General features: G+C 35.8%; 1 protein-coding gene across 2 annotated transcripts; it reads left to right on the forward strand.

Annotated features, from left to right (window-relative positions):
* Positions 1-4,647: 4,647 nt before the first annotated feature.
* On the forward strand, positions 4,648-10,988 carry LOC126718060 (E3 ubiquitin-protein ligase ORTHRUS 2-like). 2 transcript variants are annotated; one of them, XM_050420101.1, is made up of 9 exons: positions 4,648-5,159; positions 7,332-7,864; positions 8,202-8,327; positions 8,926-9,025; positions 9,134-9,195; positions 9,300-9,402; positions 9,625-9,769; positions 9,910-10,127; positions 10,480-10,988. In XM_050420101.1, the coding sequence occupies exons 1-9, from the start codon at positions 4,710-4,712 to the stop codon at positions 10,834-10,836; spliced, it is 2,094 nt and encodes a 697-aa protein (XP_050276058.1). In that variant the 5' UTR covers positions 4,648-4,709; the 3' UTR covers positions 10,837-10,988. The 2 variants fall into 2 exon arrangements, with proteins under 2 accessions (XP_050276058.1, XP_050276059.1); XM_050420102.1 differs by having other exon boundaries at positions 8,211-8,327.
* The last annotated feature ends 5,286 nt before the right edge of the window (positions 10,989-16,274 follow it).

Here is a 16,274-nt window from a genome sequence, read left to right on the forward strand (position 1 = left end):
GTTTTCTCTTCTTTATGGTGTATGACTACTAATATCTTCAAAACGATTTAGTTGGATTTAATTGAAAAAGTAATGGATTGGGAATATTTGCTTATTTTCCAAACATAGAAGGAAAAATTGGTTGGTTTCAAAAATTGGTTGCATTTAATTATTTGTTTATCTTTAATAAATTTAAAAGTTTTTTAAGAAACATAAATATGTACCTAAACATAAACCTACATTTTAAACATATGAAAGAATTTAGATAATTGTACATGTTCATTATATACATGCATTTTATTATTGTATGTTGTACAAAATATTGAGTCCTTTTAAAAAAATCAAGTGAGTTTTGAAAATTATTTTTACTTGCAAATCTATTCATTTAGTGCAAATATGATAAGCAAGTTTAGCTAAAAAATAATGCATTTTGCTAAATACAATTCCATGGCACCATAACACTTTCATATGTTACAATGACTTTTGATGGCATTACATTAGTAATGAAATTACATTCATTACTAACATTATGACATCAATAGTAATTTTAATATGTAAAAGTGTTGCAAACATTGCATGCAGATCGTGTTCACATTTTCTTTTAAAAAAAATTGTACTCACCAAAATGCATTATGTTTGGCCTAAATTTGGTTATTTTAATCTATGATTACTATTTATTGCACTAAATACATAAATATGCCATTTAAAATCATTTTTAAAACCCGTTTTTTTTAAATGATTTAATATTTTCTCTTTTATGTGTACAACATATTACAAAAACATGCATAAATAGATGAATGTATAGAATTATTTACAAAGATTATGATAAATCACAAGATTATCATCTTCCTTCTTCCATATCTTATTTCTCCTAAATACTTTCACTTGAATTATGTCCTCATTGCATCTAAGACTGTCGAAGTTAAGTTCATTCTGAGAGTGATTGCCAATAAGACAAAAAACAAATTCTCATGAGTAGCATACACTTAATGTGCTTGACTGAAATATTGATTAATGAGTTTGATGGTTATGTGTTCGGTGGACATTTCTCTTTTGCTTTTAGTATGCCAAGTTGTTTGGCAATATGAATATTATTGTGGAATGAATGTATAAAATTATTTCAAAGATAATGATCAAACACAAGATTATCATCTTCCTTTCCAATTTATTTCCACCAAACTTACATTTGTTACTAACAGTATGACACCAAAAGTCATTATAATATATGAAAGTGTTGCGAGCACTGCCTTCGAATCGTGTTCAACAAAATGCATTACTTTTGGGCTAAAATTGGTTATTTTACCTATGCCAACTATTTTCTTTTGCACTAAATGACCAGATAAGTGAGCAAAGATCAATTTCGAAACTCGCTTGTTCCTTTAAATGACTTGATGTTTTCTCTTTTATGCATACAACAAAGTACAAGAACATGCATATATGGAATGAATGTATAAATTTATTCAATTTCTTTCGTATATTTAAGATGAAAGTTTACGTTTATGTACATGTTAATGTTTATTAAAAAAATATTATATATTAAATTCATTAAAGATTAATATATATTAAATGCAAGTTGATTTATACTTTAATGTTACCCTGTAAAAGTTTTTAAATTCTTTGGAATATAAGTTGAACATAATTTGTTGTAATATTTATAATAACTTCTAAAAACTCTACTAAATGGTTTTGCTTTTAATTGAGTCCCCCCCCCCCCCCCCCCCCAATAAATAGACGAATTTAATAGTGTTAGGGATTAAGGGCTCTAATGTATGTTTAGCTTATTACTTGTTCACATTTTTTTTGTTGCTCACACACTCCCTAGGTGGATTGTAGATTTAGGTGCAAGTGCAACCAAACATATAATAAAAGAATGAGCTAGATATGTGGATTATAGAAACATACAAATGGCAGTTATTAGTTAATTTTCATTAATCATATCTATTTTTTTTTAGGTTACTAATCATATTTATATTGTTAGGTCTTTCTAAATGTTTAAAACCAAATGGGTTGTCTAAAAGTCGAAACGTTTTTTAGTTGGCATTGAGGTACAATTTTTTTACTTGTGCCTCGTGCCCCAATCCTATTTAATCTTATTTATTGATTCACCAAAAAAACCAAAATATAACCCATAAATTATTTTGGGCCTCTATGAATATTTCTCATCCCATTGGTCCACAAATATTTCCTATCTCATTATCTAAATTAGGACATGGTATAAATTGATGATGCTTGAAAATCAGTAGGTTGAATGCTCCAAGATTCAATGGTGGTTGGATGACCTGAAAAGAAAGAAAGAGACTATCGAAGGTGACTAAGGTGAACCGGCCAAAGACCCTCTAACAGTTAAGTCAATTTTCTTTCTAGGACTCAAGCTTTGTCAATGGATGAGTAGTGAAACATACCTTGGTTTGTTGAGGCTTGGTCCCTTTTATAAAGAATTTGTAGTGGCCAATTGAGAAATTATAACATAAATATGTTATAATTTCAAAAAATAAGCATATGCCTAAATTAAACTGCCAATTGGTCATTATAATTCAAAATCAAGGTTCACAATAACAAAGTAGTCTTTTGATAGGAAGAGAGTCTTGGAGGTGGGTAGAAAAACAAAGATTAGTTTTTTTTTTTTAAATTCTTTAGGTTTTTTCCTCTTTAAATTACCATATTATAACACATTAAATAGTAAATAAATCAATAAAATAGACTTATAGATGTAATTTTACAAATTTCACAAACCCAGCTGGGTGATAAAAACCTATATGGGTTACATAGGTCGCTACAAACCAGCCAAAATTGATCGAGCCTTGTGCATAAAGTGTCCATTTAATCACCAAAACTAGTCTAGGTGCTGAGTTTCTAATCAGAATGGTCAAGTCAATTCAAGAAAAGAACTATGATATCAAGAAAAAAAGTAAAGGGGACACTCAAATGTGAATACAAATCTTCTGTAGTACTATTATTTTATGTTCTATCAATCATAGTATGCTATGGGAAAGGGATTGATTTTTTCTTTTCGTTTTAAGTTTTTTATTTTATTTTATAAGGAAAGTCAAACAAAGACATAACAAATTGTGATTGATGGAATATAAAATTGAATATAAAAAATGCTATAGAGGATTTGTATTCCTCAAAAGCTTAAGAAACCCAAAAAGGAAGGACAATGAGAATTATGAGATCAAAAGACATGGCATTAGTCTACACACCTTTGCATGAATGTGAAATGGACACACTTTGTCTATGTTTAGACGTGCGTAACATGTTCAATATGTAAAAGCACAAGATAGAAACCGAACTCGTGACCAAAAAACTACTTTTATTAAAAGAAGTTCATATTATCAAACTAACTTTACCTACTTTATTAGGTCTATTTAAATATTGAAAATCGTACCGATTATTAGTTAATTTTTATTAATTGAGAAAGGTTCTTTTAAAAGCTGAGCCTTATTATTAATTAGTTTTCATTAAATTAAAAATAATAATTGTAAGAACACAATTTGAGTCCCTATCCCAAATAATAAATGAATTTAGGTCCAAAAAGTCCAATACAATGAATTTGTATAGAGTGTGTTGGAAAACTAGGCTTTGATGAATCAGTCAACAACTAAAATGGATTCAGATGATAAGAAAATGTAGATAGAATAGTTTAATCTAAAGAAAATTGTCCTTAGCACAGTCCGAGGTGATCAGTTCTTATATATTTCTCTTAAGTTTGATTACAAGCTTAGTTCTTGTTTGCTACAGTCTTTTTCTCTTAATCTCTCCACCCCTTTTACATCAGGGGTTTCTTACATTATATATCTCCCTTTGAATAATCTTGGCCCTACACTTGTCGGTTGTCCAAGCCACTACTTGAGTATTTGTCCCATTGAACACCCTTACAGGCCCTCTGTGAGTTGGGGCGATCAAGGCAGCACTGTTCAGGGGTCTTCTTCACATAAATGCGGTCAGAGAGTTAGCTGCAGAGTATTCAATGCAGTGGTAGCAATTTTTTCTTAGATATTTCTCAGCTTCCATTTTGTCCCGTACGTTTACAGTGCATATCCTTATCAACAGAATTTCCTGGAATGTCACTCTGAATAATAGAACTCACCTTCTGACCCCTTCTTTGTTTAGCTGAGGAGATAACCTCCTCGGCTTACTTCTCCCAGTCTTTACAGTCATAACTTCCTAGAATGTCACTGCTAATCAATTCTCGGACTACTGTGCCTTCTCGAACAAGGCTCAATATATATTTGGGCCTGCATCCCCACAATAATAATGAATCAATTCATACGTGATATATAATCAATTTTATAATTGAGTAGATATCAATTATAATAAAAAAAAATCATGTATAAAATTTTATAATTGGATATGGAATCCAAACATTATTGGAAACTAATTTAATCCCAGGTTTGTAACCTCCCATATTACACGTTAACATTTGGAGTACATGCATGCACTACAGGTCAAGCATTTCTGGTGAGTGAGCTAAGCAGCACCTTTCCACCCAATTGCCATGCTAGGAAAATTTCCCATTTATGGATGAAAAAGAAAGTAGAGGGAAACGTGAATTTTTTCAAAGTCTATCCAAAAAAAAAAAAAGCTCCTACTCTCCTACTCTACTTTCCTACAAATACTTGCTTCTCCTCCCACATAATCCCACACCCACTCAAGCCTGAAAATCCTAATCACAATCTATTGTGTTTCAGCTTACATAGTACTCCCCAAAGTCCAAACACTCGCAAATCCAAATGGCTCAACAAGTTTACGACCTTCCTTGTGATGGTGAAGGCATTTGCATGGCTTGCAAGAACAAGCCCACAGCTGAGGAATCTCTCACGTGCAAGACATGTGCCACGCCGTGGCATGTCACGTGCCTCTCTGTTCGTCCCAGCTCCTTAGCCGATACTCTCCAATGGGACTGCCCTGACTGTTCTCTGCTCTCTGCTAACCCGGTTCCTGTCTCCGACGCCGGGGAATCGTCGAGTTCCGGTGGCCTTATCGCCGCGATTTGCGCAATCGAGTCAGACTCGTCGTTGACTGATCGTGAGAAGGCTAAGAAAAGGCAGCAGCTGCTGTGTAAAGACGCGGGACCGTCAGATCATAAGGAGGTGACTAACGGTGATAACAACCTCTTCAGTATTCTCGATGGTCTTCTGAACTGTTCCTTCTGCATGCAATTACTGGAAAGACCTGTGTCGGTTAGTACATATACTACTCATAATTCTATTTTAATTATTTACTAGTTGTTCACTAGCGTCATTGCACATGCTTGATCATCTATTTTTGGTTATTTTGCTCAATAAACCTAAATAATTCATAGCGTACATGCATGTATACTTTTGACAATTTCTGTGGTAAAACGTGTTTACTTTTGTTTATGGGCACTGTTTAAAATAGAAATGATTCAGAACTTAGGAAACCCAATTTTAAGTGGATTTTACTAGACTAACGGACTAAGGCTCTATTTAGGATCCGCTTATTTTGTTGAAACTGAAACTTTTTTGCTGAAAACACTGCAGATAAAAGTAAATGTTAAAATCTAGTTTTATGAGCAATCATAATGCTATATCTATCTCAGTCCACTAAATGTTCAAGAATGAATCAAATCTAGATTCTAGATTGCCTTTCATAATTATGATGTCATATTTAAAGAAAAATGCTAACGATATTACCAGTTTTAATATCTATTACAAAAGAAATGCTAACGGTATTACCGGTTTTATTATCTATAAAAAACATTTCTAACGGTAATACCAGTTGCAATACCTATAAAGAAATGCTAACGGTATTACCAGATTTACTATTTATATAAAGGGAAAAAATATATACCAATGATATTACCAGTTTTACTACCTCCAAAAGAATATTAACGGTACTACTAGTTTTATTACCTAAAAAAAAATTGCTAATGGTATTTATTATGAAAACTTTATAAACTAACATGTCAATAAATGTAAATGGTGTTGATAAAGTTGCTAACGGTATTATTGGTTTTAACTATCTAAAAAATGAGAGAAAACAATGCCAATTATATTACTAGTTTTACTACCTCCAAAAGAGAAAAATACTTGGGTACTCCCGAAGTATTACGCAATAGTACTCTCTCCTCTCACACTCATAATAGACCATACCATACATTTAATGAGTGGATCTCACCATGAATATAAGAGAATGAAATATCATTTACAGTACCTAAGAATTACTCCCAAAAGAATATTAACGGTATTACTACCTCCACGCACCCTTGGTGCGGTGATCACTCCACAATTATAAGTGCTTGTGGGGTGTAGGGAGCAAGGGCCGTTCAAGTCTCCAAGAGGAAGTTTCATACACATATACACTTAGATTAGACTAAAATAAAATTTCTATCTAGTTAAAAAAAAAAAAAAAAGTATTACTAGTTCTACTACCTAGGGCTGTCCACGACCCACCCGACCCGACTAAACCGCCCGAAACCTGATCACCTTCACTCGAAACCGCCAGATCAAAGCTTGTTCACGGTCAGACGCGGGTCGTCGGCTTAAGCACCTGAGACCATCGGTTCGAGTTGCGGGTTGGCTGTCTGAGAAACCGACGAACCCGACCCGCCCGATGAGCTGTTCTTCCCTCGTCGAAAATCACAAACTCGGCCAAAAATCAGTAAGTCCAAACCTTTAAGTCCGTAGGATAGGCAGATTTCGGCCTGATATTTATAGATATAGGGAAATATCGGCCAAATCTCGTTAGATCCGACCAAATTTGATGAGATCCGACAATATTTCAACCAAAATCCATCCAGATTTTGCTCCACTTTGGCGAACCTGAAACCGATCGATATGGACCCGAAACCGATATGACCCGAACCGGCAAACCCGAAACACGAACCAGGTCGGTAGCAGGTTAAACTTTTCCCCCACCCGATGCATTCGGGTTGAGTCCGGGTTGGGCACAAATCCGACCCGGCCCAACCCATGGACAGCCCTATTACTACCTATAAAAAAAGCTAACGGTATTGCCGGTTTTATCTCAATGAATGTAATTAGTGTTATATCATCAACATAATAAATAAGTTTATTAATTATTATTTTTTTGTGTTGTATTTACGTTGATATGTAAAGTCTATGTAGTTTTTCTATAAAATAAAAAAAATGTAAAGTATATGTAGTAAAATTTATAATATTCCTAAATTTTTTTTTTTGAGAGTATAATATTCCTAAAATTACTTATATTTGAATTCAGCATTATGGTTTTATAAATGTCTGCTGGTGATGAATTAACTCCTTTATTTATGTGTTTAGGTTAAAATAAATATGAAATGGTTTTGATGGATGTTTCTGTATTTGGTGCACGTTAATGATCTCAAGGTTTTTTTTTTTTTTTTTTTTTTAAAGACTCCTTGTGGTCACAACTTCTGCCTGAAGTGTTTCACAAAATGGATAGGGCGAGGAAAACGCAATTGTGCGAATTGTCGCAAGCAAATCCCACAGAAGATGGCAAGACTTCCTCTGATAAACTCTACACTTGTCACTGTCATACGAATGGCCAAGATGGCAAAAGCCAATGCTGCTGTTGGGCCGTCAAGGGATTATCCCGTTATCCGTAACGAAGATCGCCCGGATAAGGCATTTTCGACTGAACGATCAGTGAAATCGGGAAATGCTAATGCAGCTAGTGGAAAGATATTTGTGACTACACCTATGGATCATTTTGGGCCAATTCTCCCAGAAAATGATCCGAAGAGAAATCAAGGTGTGCTGGTAGGGGAGACTTGGGCAAGTAGACTTGAGTGTAGGCAATGGGGTGTACACAATCCTCATATTTCAGGTATTGCTGGGCAGTCGAAGCATGGTGCCCAATCAGTGACCCTCTCTGGAGGCTATGAAGACGATGAGGATCATGGCGAATGGTTCCTATACACAGGGAGGTATATTCTTTTTTGTACCATTGGCATTTGTACTTGAATTCTAGCTCTACTATTGGCTTGCTTTTCACAAGAAAATTTAATGAGCTGAAGTGTATTGTTAATGTAATATTGATTTCCTCAATTCAGCATGTTTATTGCATCTGTTTGGAGTTGTTTGTTTGTCTATGTTTAAAATTTTTTCATAGTTTGGTCACATAATTAAATGATAGTACCTGGTTATATTAGTTGAAATTAAAATTGTCAAGTTAGGATGGTTGATTTTCTAGCCTTGTAAGGTCTTAAACATGCATGTGATTGATCATTTTCTTATCCCAACCCTTCCTTTCTTCTAATGCAGTGGTGGAAGGGACCTTAGTGGCAATAAACGCACAAACAAGGAACATTCTTTTGATCAGCAGTTTGAAAATTCTAATGAGGCATTACGACTAAGTTGCCGGATGGGTTATCCTGTTCGTGTGGTGAGGTGAGTCGTGTTAATGAACTTTATGATATAATTGTTAGTATGCAACTGCATCTGGGACTGTAATTGGTAAGTTTTTTTATTTTTTTTAATTGAATTATCTTGCATGTAGAAAACCTATGTAATGACCTACTTGGATATCAAATCTTGGTTTCTTCATTTCTTATGGATTAAGCAGTATACAATGGCTCATTGCACTGGATGTCAAAGCATCGTAATCATATATTCTTTTAAGTCTGTTGATTCAAAGTCAAAATAATCATAGTTCCAACCAATGACTTTTGGTAGCATATACAAAATGAATATTTTGTTTTCCCTAAATAGGCAGTTAGTGACGTATTTTCTCTTTGCAAAAAGTTCCCTACAGGGTCGGGCCAACTAAACCCTTGTTAGTAGTCAAAATTTTGTTAACTACTGACTAGGAATTGTCAATATTATATTGTTTATGATCAGTTCCTAGGTGAAGATTATTTTATTTTATGAGGTACTATTTTTTTGGCTTGAAACTTCTTGTTGTTGCTATTGCATGAGGTTGTTCCGAAGGTATGCTCTTGCACTTCTGTCAGAACGTTTATCTCTTCTTTTTTTTTTGGTCGGGCAGGTCTCACAAGGAGAAACGCTCTTCCTATGCCCCTAAAGATAGGTTACGTTATGATGGGATTTACAGAGTTGAGAAATGCTGGCGGAAAACTGGGATTAAAGTAAGATGCTTGTGATTGTTTAAAATAAAATAAAAAAACTCACTAGGATAACCAGTTAGGGCTATGTTCTTAGTGAACTTGTTTACTGATGAGTGTTTGTTGCATTAGGGATTTAAGGTATGTAGGTATCTTTTTGTTAGATGTGACAATGATCCTGCCCCATGGACAAGGTTTGTTATTTCCATCATACCTCTCTCTCTCTCTCTCTCTCTCTCTCTCTCTCTCCCTGTGTTTGTGGATCTGTGACTTTGTGTATGTGACATGAAATCAACAGTGATGTTCATGGAGACCGTCCAAGACCACTGCCCGTCATTGAGGAGTTAAATGTTGCGATTGACATAACTGAAAGGAAGGGATCTCCATCCTGGGACTATGATGTAAGTTAATGCTCTTTTACTTCATGTGTTCGAAGGGGTTCTTTCTCCATTGATTGCATTTCTTCTTTCCTTCTGCCATCCATGATATCTATATAGTTTTATCTAAGTAAACAATATGGTTTCCTAGGAGTCCCTAAATCTTCCTGTTGTGTTCTTATGGTTTGTAACTTAGTTGTGAGATTGATTTTCACATGTCCTAAAATGTTTCTCTTGGATTCTCAGGAGGAAAAAGGTTGCTGGATGTGGAAGAAACCTCCACCATGTAGTAGAAAGCGGGCCAATAATGGACATTCAGAAGAAGGGAAGAGAACGAAGAAAGTTAAACGGCAAGCACAAAATAAGTCTGTAAAAGAGAAACTTCTAAAAGGTTTCTATTCTCGTCTAATTTACATTTACAAGCTGAATGTTCCTCCCTAATTTTCATGTGGTCATTGTCATCTTCTCTTACCTCACTATATTGTTCTATCTACAAAGTAAAATTGTGCTTTTGTGTAATTGACCGAGCAGAGTGTAGCTGCTACATTTGCAAGAAGGTGATGACTTCTCCACTTACTACCCCTTGTGCTCATAACTTCTGCAAAAGCTGCCTAGAGGGTGCCTTTGATGGTCAAAGTTTCGTGAGACAGAGGACATGTGAAGGCAGACGAACATTACGAGCACAAAAGAACATCATGAAATGCCCTTCGTGTCCAAATGACATAGCTGAGTTTCTTCAGAACCCCCAGGTTTGCGAGGCAGATATTAACTGAGCATTGCATTGAGGCTCAACTTACGTGCATGTGATGTTTGTGTGTTGATTACAAAAGCATGCAATAAGAACACTAGTAGATGGATCTTATATTTAATTGGTTGAGACAGTCATGTGACATTCAGAACGAGTTTTAGTTGTTTGTTACTAAAACTGTTATTATAAGATGACATCATTTTTGCCTTTGATAAAAAAAAATGATGTCATTTTATACTAACGTGTTATCGTGAACGGTCCACATTTTGTGATCCATCTCTTTTGGTTGCATTCTTGATTGAAATGCAAGGAGTTACAGGATCTTATTGATGATCTCCAAGTTTCTGTCACAGGTTAACAGAGAACTGATGGAGGTGATAGAATCACTACAACGCGAAATTGCAAAGGAAAATAAGGAGTCAAGAGAAGAAACTGATGGCATCCATGAGAAGCCAAAAGGAGTCGATGTGAGTAATGAAATTGTGGAGGAAGCCAAAGAAAATAACTTGAAAGGTCAGATTGAAAGTGAAATCCAGCTAACAGAAAAGATGAAAAAGACCAGTGGCAAATGTACACAAAAACGTGGTAAAAAGAAGGGCAGCACATCTTGTAAGCGACTTGATGATGGAAAAAATGGCGTCGATCCTTCAGAACCTGAAAAAGCTGCCGGTGAAGAATTACAAGATCCTATTGCAGAGAGCAAAGTTTAACGGACCATCAAGTTTGCTTTGGACAATGAAAACTTCATATAGTTTTTTTTTTTCTCGCTCTAAAAACTCATTCACCTAGTAGATTTGAACCCCAGCCTCAGTCATCACCCTATTCTTTTTGGGTACATTGTCATCATAACTTTCTTCTCTCTCTCTCTTCTTTTCTTTTCTTTTTTTCTTTTTGTGTGTGTGTGTGTGTGTGTGTGGGCAGTCAGAGAGCTTTTTGCCATGCCTGCAGAGCTGTTACCACCATACAAAAACAATATCTTAAGAATAATGAGGCACTGAATGTTCTTTGTAACATAGTACTTGAAATGAATCTAGCTCCATTGTTCTTTTGACATGAATCCTGCTTTTATTCCCGGGCAATGTTGACAGCATTTCCCATGGAGACATATCTTTTTAATGTTCTCATTCTGAAATTGACTAGCAATTTTGCAATATTATTAAGGAAAGATGGGAAACGATTTCAGTTCAATGCATTTATAAGGTTATCCTTAAAAATACAACTCTCTTTTGAAACCTCAATAGATGCTTCATTTTTTTATCAATAGCATTTGAATTATGTCAATTTGTCTATTTTCTCAAAAGTCGTTTATATTTTATCATCCTGGAATCGAAATTAAAAAATACTATATTAAAAGTCACCAATTCCTCATAAACCAGGAGTTGATGTGCCCAAATGCTATTTTATGTGGGATGTCCAACCATTCAATTTGACTTTGCTCTGTTATTGATAATTACAATTAAAAAGGATTATTACACAAGTTTGTCCCTTGGGGGTTTGGTTTAGGTGGGATTAGGTGCGATATAATTTTATACTCCTGTTGAAAAAAGGGCCAAAAAAAAAAAAAGAAATGGAAAGCAGACAAGCTCCACATGCAAGTAAGATATTGAGTGTGCAGCCTTTCACATACCTCAGGCCTTTATATAATGCTATGGTGCTGTATAATCTGTATGAGTAAGTGGTTAACATGGAACAAGCACAGCCCCTAATTGTTGCTGGCTTGTTAATATATATAATCTTCAAGATCAAAAAGATGAAGAAAAAAGAAGATATTCTGAACCCGGCCCATACATTCTTGTCATACAACATTAGATTCAACCGATATTCTATTGCATGCCTCATTCAACATAGAAAATGCTTATACCCTGACTCAAAAAAAAAAAAAAAAAAACCATTATGCAATGGTCCTAAACACAAATTATGTAGGCAAAGAGATACTAGAGAGACAAGGGTAGGTAGAAGTTGGGTGTGAGTGGAGGTGATTCAGAGGTTGGTAAAGGAACACTAACTTCTATCACATTGTCATGAATTGGGTAGTGGAATGTGAGGGGGCTTAATGACCCTCTCAAGTAGGACATAAGGGCGATGGTGTTGAAGCTGAAATTGTCTTTGGTATGCCTAGTTGAAACCAGAGTGAGGGAGGAAAATTCTGTGCTATTCAGGAGTTTATGGTTCCTGGGTGAGTTTCATCAATAATTATGCTCAATATAAGTTGGGAAGAATCTGGATACTGTGGGATTGGAGTGTACTGTGTGCAACTGATCAAGGCTTCAGACCAGGTCGTTCATTTTATCTATAGCTGTTTCTTAACTAATAAGAGTTGCTTTATACATGCAGACAACAAGGGTATTAAGAGGAGAAAATTGTAGAAGGATCTTGAATCTTTCAAGCTTCAGATCAGCAACATAGCTTGGGCTGTTGCAGGGGATTTCATCATTTCAATGTAGTCAAATGTGTGGAGAAGAAACTGGGCCATGACGAGGAATTCAACCAATGCTTATACGATATTTGAAGTCCTGGACCATCCATTTGTTGTGTGTTTTCATACTTGGTGTAATAAGAGGGAGGGAATGATTTGGTGGATAGGAAGCTTGACAGGGTTACAGTGAATGAACATTGGTTTTCTGACTTTGGTTATAGTTTGGTGGAATTTCTTGCTCTTGGAGTGTTTGACCACTCTCTTGCATTGGTGTCTATGGGTGAGAAGAACTTTGGGCAGCCATTTAATTTCTTCAATTTTTGGGCTGATAACCAGCACTTCTTAGAATGGGTTGAGCACATTGGGGTGTGAAGTTTAACGGAACTCCAATGTTCAGACTTCATTATAAGCTAAAAGTTGTGAAGCAGGTTTCAAAGAAAATGAATAATGAAGTGTATGGGGGGTTTGCTCATAAAGTGGAGTGTGCTAAGTTGAAGCTGGGAGCTATCCAGAAATGCTTATTGTAACCTTCAGGAAATCCTGAGCTGATATCTAGGGAGAGGGAACATTGGCGAGAGTATCAGTCCTTGAGAGAGGTTAAGGAGTCTTTTATGCTCCTTGGATCAATTGACAACTTTGTTTGCTCGCACTCTTTTTGATTGGTGGATTTGGGATTTCACACATTGCTCTTCTATTTTAGAGTTTCAAGTTTCTCTTAGATTTTCCTTTTGAGACTAAAGTAATTTTTTGACATTTTGTGTTCATCATCGTGAACATAAAATATTTTTTATTTTAATAAAATTTCATTACTTGTCAAAAAAATGAAGCAAAAATCAAGGAATATATGGTTGAACCTAGGTGATAATAACAACTCAAGTTTTCATAGAGCAGTAAACTTGAGGAATGCTAAGGTTATTGATCCTAATCGGGTTAGGGGTATAGCCGTGGGTTACTACCAAGAGTTGCTTGTTATCTTGAGGGAGTAGGTATCTCAAGATGCAATGGGGGTAGTTCCACAGATAATGGATGTTCAAATTGCTAAAAGGCATAAAGTGAATCTGCAAAGAACTATTTCTGCCAGTGAGATTAGCAACCATTGTTCTCTTTGGCAGGAGATAAAGCTCCTGGTTCAGATGGATTCATGGCTCGTTTCTTCAAGAGAGCTTGGCCTATCATTTAAACTTTGGTGGTTCTAGCCATCCAGTCTTTCTGAGTTAGGTAAGCTCCTTAGGGAAGTAAATGATACCATCATAACATTGGTACCTAAGGTTACTATCCATTGAACATGAAGGATTTTAGGCCTATTTCCTATTTCAATACAATCTATAAATGTATTACAAAGATCTTGACTAATAGGTCCAGTGCTTGCTTAAATGAAATTATTAGCCCAAATCAGATGGCTTTTGTGCCTAAAAGAAACATAGCAGAAAATGTTTTGGTGGCTCACTTGTCAAGAATAACCATACAGATAAGGAGAATGGTAGGTATACCATAAAGGTAAAGTTAGAAAGGCTATTGATTCAGTAGAATGGCCCTTTATTCTGCAATCTCTCTGTGCTGTGGGTTTCCTCCAAAGTTTGTTGGTTAGGTGAGGGAATTTACCACATCACCAGAGTTTTCTGTGGCTATTATTGGGGACTAGCAAAGCTATTTTGGAGGTAAGAGGGGCTTAAAGAGGGGGATCCCTTGTCCCCATAGCCAAAAAAAAGCCATGGAGGTTTTAACTTATAGTTGCTAAAGAAGAGAGACCTGGTTTTTTAGAAATTAAGTACCAATGTACCTTCCAAAGTGTGCACAGTTAAAGCTTATCAATTTGTGGTTTGCTGATGATCTTATGATATTCATTGCTGCTGATCTACCTCCTGTAAAATTTTGATAAGAAAAGTATTGGATGAGTTCAAGTTGTATTTGGCCTGGAAGCTAATGAGCAGAAAAGTGAGGACTTTTGTGCAGGTTATGCAACTGGCTTAATGACCATATTTTAGAAGCACTGTAATATAAGGAGGGTAACCCCCCTGTGTAGTACCTTGGTGTGCCTCTGATTCTTGGTAGGCTGAGCTATAGAGATTGTAACCCTCTAATTGAGAGGTTCACGGCTAGGGTGAGCTCTTAACTGCTAAGCACGTTTGCTGGGAGGTTACAGTTGCTTCAATCAGTTCTGCATAGCATTCAAGCTTTTTGGCTGGTAACTTTATTTTGCCTAAGCAGGTTATAAGAACTGTTGAGGAAATCTTATTTAAATTCTTATGGAGAGATTCTCATAAAGTTGTAGCTTGTGCTAAGGTGGCATGGGGATTTGTATTTGCTCCTAAGAAGGAGGGTGGATTGGGTCTTAAAGGGATAGAAATTTGGAATAAGGTGACTTGCCTTAAGCATATTTGGAATCTATTTGCAAATGTTTGATAAATGAATCAGGGTGGCTTTGGTGCAATCTCATAAGACCTTTTGATGTATCAAAGTATCCCATGATAGTTCCTGGGGCTGGAGGAACTACTTAAGCTCAGGAATGAGGCCACATATTATATTAAGTTTGCCACTGGAAAAGGATCACAAGCGTTTTTGTGGTATGATGGTTGGCACCTATATGGCATCTTGAATGAGAAATATGGGTAATAGCCTATCTATTAGGCTACCAGTTCACTGGAGGCTAAGGTGGAAAGTGTTTTAAAAGACACAGCTTGGAATTGGAAAAAGCCTATATGATCAAATCTGTTAGTAGGGAAAAAAAGGTAATTGTGTTTCATGAAAATTGGTGATCAAGACCACCTTCTGTGGGTCTTGTCCAGAACAGAGAAGTTTACTGCTGCAGAAACATGGAATTCCATTGGAATATAAAATCTGAAGTTCCACGGTGGAAATTTGTTTTGTTTGACTAGCTATACTGAGACATGCTTTCATTGTGTGGTAGATTTTTAAAAGAAAATTGACTATCTCAACAAAAAATAAAAAATAAATAAATAAATAAATAACTACAAGAGTTAGGATATTTGCAGTGGGGGGGTATAAATATAATGGCAGTTCTTTGTATCTATTCTGTGGTAGGGTCTTGGGAAGTCGAGATCATCTCTACTTTGGTGCTCTTTCACTGGTCCAATTTGGAAGGAAGTGGTGGGTTGCTGCTTAGTAATCCAAAGACATGTTGAGAGGAGTGGGGTTGCAGGATTTGAAGGGTGCTGGATTTAGAGCTCTCATTTGTAAGTTAGCTTGACATGCCGCAATGTATAATATTTGGACTCAACCTAATGCTAGGGTTCATGTGGGTTTGCTGAAGTCTGAGGAGTCAATTGTCAAAGCAATTAATGGGAAGTGATCTCCAGAGTGGAGTTCATAGGGGATTTTATGAATTCCATCCTGAACAAGGCCCTGTGTTGCAGATGGGGAAATCCGTCATCAGTTCTTACTGGTTGAGTTTGGTTTTGTAATTATAGCTTTGTGTTGTGATTAGGCTGATGGGGTGTGTAGCCTTTTGGGATTTAGATTGGCTACTGTTTGTGTAGAGTGGTGTTGCTTTTGTTGAGCTGGATTTGCTCTTGACTTGCTTGTATTTTGCAGCTTTCCTGTGTGTTTTTTTGGTAGTTTTGGTAATGAAATCTGTTGATTTATGACCCAAGAAAATCAAGGAAGCTAAAAGCAATATTGTATCTCATAAAATAGACTTGGTGGATTCCCCGGGACTGTAAAGTGTTGAAAGTTGAAACTATAAACATGTTAACCTTAAAACATAGGCACCAA

This window comes from Quercus robur, chromosome 3 (genome assembly GCF_932294415.1).
Source record: "Quercus robur chromosome 3, dhQueRobu3.1, whole genome shotgun sequence".
Lineage (NCBI taxonomy): Eukaryota > Viridiplantae > Streptophyta > Magnoliopsida > Fagales > Fagaceae > Quercus > Quercus robur.